The 7,059-nt window shown below is 35.2% G+C and overlaps 1 protein-coding gene across 1 annotated transcript; it reads right to left on the reverse strand.

The window, feature by feature from the left end:
- Nucleotides 1-5,244: 5,244 nt before the first annotated feature.
- Nucleotides 5,245-6,439, reverse strand: LOC117173305. Its single transcript, XM_033361795.1, has 2 exons — nucleotides 6,360-6,439; nucleotides 5,245-5,624 (listed from the first exon to the last, which is right to left on the reverse strand). Exons 1-2 carry the CDS (start codon nucleotides 6,418-6,420, stop codon nucleotides 5,272-5,274), a joined length of 414 nt encoding a protein of 137 aa, XP_033217686.1. The 5' UTR covers nucleotides 6,421-6,439; the 3' UTR covers nucleotides 5,245-5,271.
- Between the last annotated feature and the right edge of the window lie 620 nt (nucleotides 6,440-7,059).

The raw sequence follows: 7,059 nt of genomic DNA on the forward strand, positions 1-7,059 counted from the left end.
ATTTTCGGCTGCATTTACCTTCGGAAGTGGCTTATTGATGATCAGCGATTCAGTAGTGTCAATACAATATCGCTGGGTGATGATGAGATTTGCGACATCATCAGCGAAGCTACTATATGGCAGGTTGCACGCATTGAAAATGTACTTTAAGTTCCAAAACTAAAAAAGAATTTATTCTGAGCCTAATTTTCTGTTTAATATTAATAATAATTATTATTATAATTCATTGTTTAATATACACAACTGATTTCACCAGAAAAAAATCTAGCTGAAGGTTCTAAAAGGCATTATCCTATTTATTAGATCTCTGGGCTTCAACCAGTTTCAGCTAGATTTATATGACATGATCTGATGCTTGCTTATTCGTCAGGCCTGCAGGGACAAGAGATTAAGCTTTAACATTGCAATCGTAAAAATAGCAAATGCTTTCCTTTGTATGTTCTAATGTCTTTTTTACTTCACCTCTATAATGCGAAACTAGCATTGTTAAAATTGTATAATACCATGATTTTGTGATTTTGCAATAATTAATTTGGAGGTGAGAAATTTCGTTGCAGACTTCTAACGTTTTCCATGAAAAGATTAAACTTGTCATTTCCAGAAGTTTGACGCTCGTGCGCGAAGAACTATACTCGTTTGTTATCAGGATGATACCGCCAATTACCGAATATATGATAAGGTGACAAAAATTGTAAGTATCTCTCAAAATGCTACTTTCAATGAAAAATCGGGGCAGTCATAGACCTTTTGAAATTAAACCATTGTCAACTGTAGTTTGTTGATAGTGATTTATTGTCCTTTATTATAAATGCGTATTATGTCGTTTTTTGAGTACCTAGGTCTGACATTTCTGTTTCAGACGTTACAAAAAATGTCTTGTCTAACAGTTGCTGAAAGTAGACAGTTGTGACTCTTGAAAAATTAACAGAACTCGTCATGGGTTTATCTTCAGTATTTCCGGCTCATCTTTGGCTCTCCTGCAACCCCCTTTCGATTCTTCTCGAGCTCGCACAGCAAACTTCACACTCCTGTGGAATTGTCTACTTTCCGAACTTGTAGCACAACATACAATAGTTATACTCCTGAATTGTGAATGATATTCAAGAAATAATTACGTTTGTTCCTGATAGGTACACATATCGTCACAGAGGTCACTACACATAACTGTTTGATCAAAAACTGTGTTTTCCTTCCAGTTTTAATTAACTTAAGGGTTAGGCGTTAGTTCTATACGTAGCGCTTTTCAGGATAATTAAAAATGAGCATCTATATGAGTTTAGAGAGATGAAAAACGCAATAGACTCTGAATCGACAGGAATAAACTTTGAAACCTGCGTAGCCTCTAAACTAATATGGGAAGTGGATAAGGACTTTTTTGCACTAGCCAAAAACCATACAATAATGGAAAAAAATTAATGACAAATGCTCCTCGAGTAGCATTTGTCCATTATCTTTGTAAATATAATAAACAATCTTTACACACCAAAGTAGTCATGGAAAATATGCAAAGTGACCGTCTATTTTTACGGAAAATACTCTGATGTTAGTCAGTGCCTGCAAAAAGGTAAAGACGAAACGCTAACTTCATGTTATAGACTGTTATGCCTTCTCCCCAACATAAATAAGGTTTTTGAAGTGCTAGTAAATTAACATCTAACGAACGGAGCATATATGTTGTCCCTTTTTGGAATTAATGATACGACACTCGTGAGAGGAAAAAGGGATTATTTCATCATATACGTCATGCATAAAGATCTAGATATAGTACAAAAATTATTGCAGGAAATAATTAGAAATATTTAGAACTATTATTAACATACATTGAACCTAACAATAAGTATCAAAAAAGCCAAACTTTACTATCCAGACCTAATACTAACAAAGTGCACAAACTTTTTTGTAAAAATTAGTCATAGTAGGCCTCCTGCATCAACAAAAAGGATTTCGTAGCCTTTTAAACTTTAACTAAGTCGTTTAAATTCCTGCCCTCCCATTATCATCCCCTTTCACTATCGTTAGCAACGGGCAATAGCAACTAATAGCTTGGTGGAATGGGGCGGCTTCCGAGGGACCGAATAGTCTGAAGGGATAGGAGGGATATGACTGACGAACGGACAAATACACGACTGAAACTGTAAGGGGTTTTTCATGGGGCTACGAAACCCTAAAAAATAAAGGAACTTTCAAATCTCACCAGCCGAAAACAAAGTTGGTATTTCATACACCAGAATATTTAAATATCTAGAAGTAAACGCAGACCAATAATGAAGATTTAAGGGTGTTTGATAAACGACTTTGAAATTGGCCAACTTGCTCTGAAATTGGTCTAAGCTCAAACCTCGAATATTCTCGTAGATGGAAATTAAAATATCAGTCAATTACTGGTCATATTTATTGAATTCATGTCTGAGAGATTCTCAGTACATAGTTAATAAACGTTTCGACTGTACGTCGATAGTCCTCATCAGTAAAAATCTTTCTACAAAATTTGCATCTGTTTGTTAAATTTATTTGTTGGCTACTGAATTGACTCCATCTCTCATCCAGCGGCGCTAACCTGGTTGTAGCATGGCTGTTTACGACTCCGTTGCAGGGATTCTAATATTATCACTAGGATTTTTTTTTTATTTTTGTCTAATACAAACCGGAAAAATTGTCGTCACTTTCCATGATTTTGTCGCTTAAAAAAACCACATGTTACCAAGAGCAACCACGGAAAAAGATTCGAACCCCACAGTAGCGGAGTCGCAAGCATCCACGTTTCCACGAAGCCAGCGCTGCTGGATAAAAGATATGCCGTGTGACCGATACTATTGAATCAGTGAAGGTAGCCGAAATTTTCAATAATTAATATTTTTAAAACTGCGCTCTACTTCCAAGAAAAGGCGTGACACTTGTCGAATGAAATTCGATAATCTTTTGAATTATTCTCAGGCGAGCTTGATTTTAATTTCGAACCTCAGGCCTTCCCCTTTTGAGCTGAAATTATTGCTCTTATTTATTATAGCAAATTTTTCTTGCAGAAATAATGCTTGATCTAAAAATACAAAAATAAGCCAGCTTTTGCGAAAAGAAATTATGAAATAATGTTTGCATTCGTAATTCGTATATAAAATGTGCACGCGATATTTAGAAAATTTTTACAAGTTTTTGATAGGCGTCTGACATCAGCTTTTTGATCTCTGTTCTTTTAGATTATATCTTGCCAAGATTTCAAGTTCACGCCGTTTACCGCAATGAATGACCAAATTCTTATTATAATAAGAAAGAATAAAGTCTTAAAATTCTGGGTTCTTCCCTCTGATTTATTCTAAATTTCCGGTGCTGTGCAAAAAATATATTTTTGTTAAGCGTGGCTCCTCTTATCGAACATCTCTTTCTACATTTTTGTCTACTTCCTCAGAATTTATTAGATATTTTCAGACGCAACGTTTTCTTATTAAGTATTCACAAAATTCTATTGGCTGCGAGATCACTACAGTAAACATAAGTGCATATAATAACATGTAATAATGTAGATTAAAAAAGTGAAAGTGGTGTACTTCAGTTCAAGAATATTTTTTCATTCGAAATCGTGAACTGAGTAAACTGAAGTTTCTCAAATGGGAGAAAGAATGAGTGCCAGCAATAACCTCAAATGTAGCCTATTAACATTACATAATCAGACGTTTTATAAGTTTTGAAAAGACGTAGATACCTGCAATAAAAAAAAAGTTCCACTACTAGTACCTAACGAGTGTACATCTTGCGTTGCAAATCTGAAAAACTGCAACAGATCCCAGCGAAATCGCGATACAATTTCAGCCATAACCAAGTTTAACGACCGTGAGATAGGTGACTGCAAGGACGACCGCCTTTGGTATTTTCCCCGCAAGTGTTGTTGACACGCAGGGATGGTTTTCAGGCTGTTAACTAGTGAAAGCTTCACACATCCAAGATCGCCGATCATAAGGACGATTATTTTAACAGAAGCCCGGTACAACCGTCGCAACTCTCTTATAAGGTTTTATTAGTGGTCGGCAAACTTTTTGCTCACTGTTCAGGTGAAGACCGTTTTGATCCAAGAAAATTTTTTTTGCCTGCCGCGCTTTGTTCGTCAACGCTACGTTTTTCTTGACATGGGTTGGCTTTCTTCGGCAGGAGTTCATTGTTAGAAATGTTGGGCTTGGGAGATTTTCGTTATGGCGCAGTACACGCCAGTCGAATGTGTTAAAATTGTCGAAATGTTTATTAAGAATTAGTTCTCGGTTCTGGTTCTGTATGCAATTGGTTGTGTGCCTTTAAGCGTCGCTCAAGGCGTTCGAACAAGAATTTTCAGCTGGTAAAGAAGAGTGTCGCTGCCAACCTACGAATATTTTTGTGACACCTTGCTGCCAAACTGCATGTGTCTCCATCGACTGCACAGCCAAACTGGATGTGTCTCGATCGACTCAACCTTAAATCAATGCGAATAATCTTCTGGAGAGTCGGTGGAGACATTAATTTCTGCAGCACAGTGTCGCAAAGAGTTTGGTGGATTATCGGCGAAACTCGCTTTACTAGCTCGAAATCCTCGTTCGGACGCCTTAGGTGACACGTATACGCACACGACCAATCGCTTACAGAACCAGAAGCACAGAACTTATCGTACAAACTTTTTATCGTGTTTTTGTCAGGCGCTGTTCTTCTGACATCATTTTTTTGAAAGGCACGTTGGGTCACCACAACCAAGTCTGTGAACACGATAACTTTTGAAAAAAATTAATCTGTTAGATTGGCTTTTGGTACACTCTTTTAGTGTTCTAAGCTAAATGCCAAGTTCGATAGTCAGACATTTTGAACAAAAACGCTAAAAGTGAGCCCATTTTGAAAATTTTTGAGTACACATTTTTTAATGATTCAAAAATTCTGTGTTCAGTTATTCATAGTACTTAAAAAGAAAAATGCGCGATGGGAATGTACCCGCGAAGCCGGCAGATTTTTTTTCCTACGAGTAGGAACGTTGTTTTGGATCTTATATTTTGGGACAGACGGTTTTAGGCCTCTAAGGTTTTTCAATAGCAGTTTGGGATAAACGGCCGTTCAACTAAAGAAAATTGCAGAATTAAGGTGTCGAGAAATATAATTCGACCTTTAAATTGATACTTGCGATTTGAGGTGGAGATGTTTGTGTAAAAAACATAATTTAAGAAATTTAATTTATAATTACTTTTTATTATCAATCTATTGAAATTCTTAAGTTTTCACTCAGTAGCTTGTGAAGAGTGTGAGTACATCAGACCATGCATAATTCTAGCATCCTCGTACATGATCTGCAATGCGATGAAACACACCCATTTTCTTAAGTTCGCCATACGTCTTTGGTACTGTATCATGGTTCTTCAAGTAATGAAAAACTGGATGTAAATTTATATTATACAATGGACGAACAAAACCGTGATCATCCCATCCAATGATAATATTACCCCTTGCTACTAAATCTGTATTTGTACCGAGTCGAGTGTGCTGCTGGCTATTGAACATTCGTAACGCATTATAATATGGTTCAGGCCGAAATGGAAGAATCCTGAAAGGACGAAGGTCGGGTTTAAGACGAGGCTGAGATCCTTTCCGCCCTCTGAGTGCTCCCATCTGCAAACTTAGTTCTGTAAGAGGAAATGCAAATGGTTGAATTGGACTACTTCAAATATTTGTTAGAACGAATAAAAAGTGAAATTCTTGATAAATCATAAATTAACTTGAAAATTTGAAATACAACGCACTGATTAAAACTCGAAATCAGAGTTTATATAAAATGCCTCGGGTTTCCACCATTGCTCTTGGTAAAATCGCATTTTGACTAAATTCTGATTGTAGTGACAACACATGTATCAAGGGATGGTTTTGTTGTGAATAAAGTAATATAAAAGAGCTAGAAGTGTGTAAATAATTCTATTTTTCTATTTTTAAGTAATAATTTGTAAATATAAATTTACATGTCTCACAATAATCACTTCATAATGTTCTTAACGTTCTTAATATTCTTCAGTAAGTTGGAAAATGTTACATAATCGCGTTCTATTATTAATCCTTTCCATTTGCCACGTTTTTGATTTATATGAACTTGTTTCTTGCCAGCGATTCCTTTTTTTTGTGTCTTGACTAGTTTTCTTAGACTTTTTAAGATTCTTGACAACCACTATCAATTCAAGGTGAAGAATCTTTTCTTGGCAGGCGAGAAAACATATCGATCTTGTTATTTCTTGTCAACTGCCAGTTATCAATTGCATCGCTAATTCTTATTGTTCAATTTCCAGAATGAATAAATATATACTACAATGAAAATGCATAAAAAATGTATTGAAAATTAAAGATGCTAAATTATGTTATTATATATTTACCAATTGAATGAAAAAAGATCGCTGAGGCGCAGAAGAGATAATAACCAATACCTATCTTCATTATCTACGTAAGTACGATTATAAGAGAATTTCTTGATCAGTATAGCTTTATGAATATTATGCAAGAAGTTTCAATGTATATATTAGTTGCTATCTGATTCAAGCTTCTGATAATATTAGTACATATTTGTAAGGTGGATTGTAAAGAATACAATTTAGAGGGATTGAAACTTTTATTATACACAATAAAAAAATTTATACTTTTGAATGATTTAAAAGCGTTTGAAGTGACAATAATATTTTATCCGTCTCGTAAAATGTTTCCCTCCTAGCTTTAAAACTCATAAATTGAGCTGTACAAATTTTCTTATCAGATTGCAAAATCACAATGTGTTGTTGCCAAGCATTGCGAAGCGCGACTATCGACCATGAGTATCATAACACGTTTCTTGAATTTTTTAAATAATAATACTGAAAGAGCAACTAAGAAACATTGGCTCTATAAATTGTTTCACCTTTTTAAAATTTTGAACAATCTCTCACTGCCCCCCCCCCCCCTGCCACTGAATTACACTCGAAAAACGCTATCACTCGCAATATAATTCATATTGCTAATTTATTTCCAATTTGAAAAGAACCACGTCATTCAAGACAAACACATACAGATACAAAGACACTTACTAATTTATTATTACATGAT

This window comes from Belonocnema kinseyi, chromosome 5 (genome assembly GCF_010883055.1).
Source record: "Belonocnema kinseyi isolate 2016_QV_RU_SX_M_011 chromosome 5, B_treatae_v1, whole genome shotgun sequence".
Lineage (NCBI taxonomy): Eukaryota > Metazoa > Arthropoda > Insecta > Hymenoptera > Cynipidae > Belonocnema > Belonocnema kinseyi.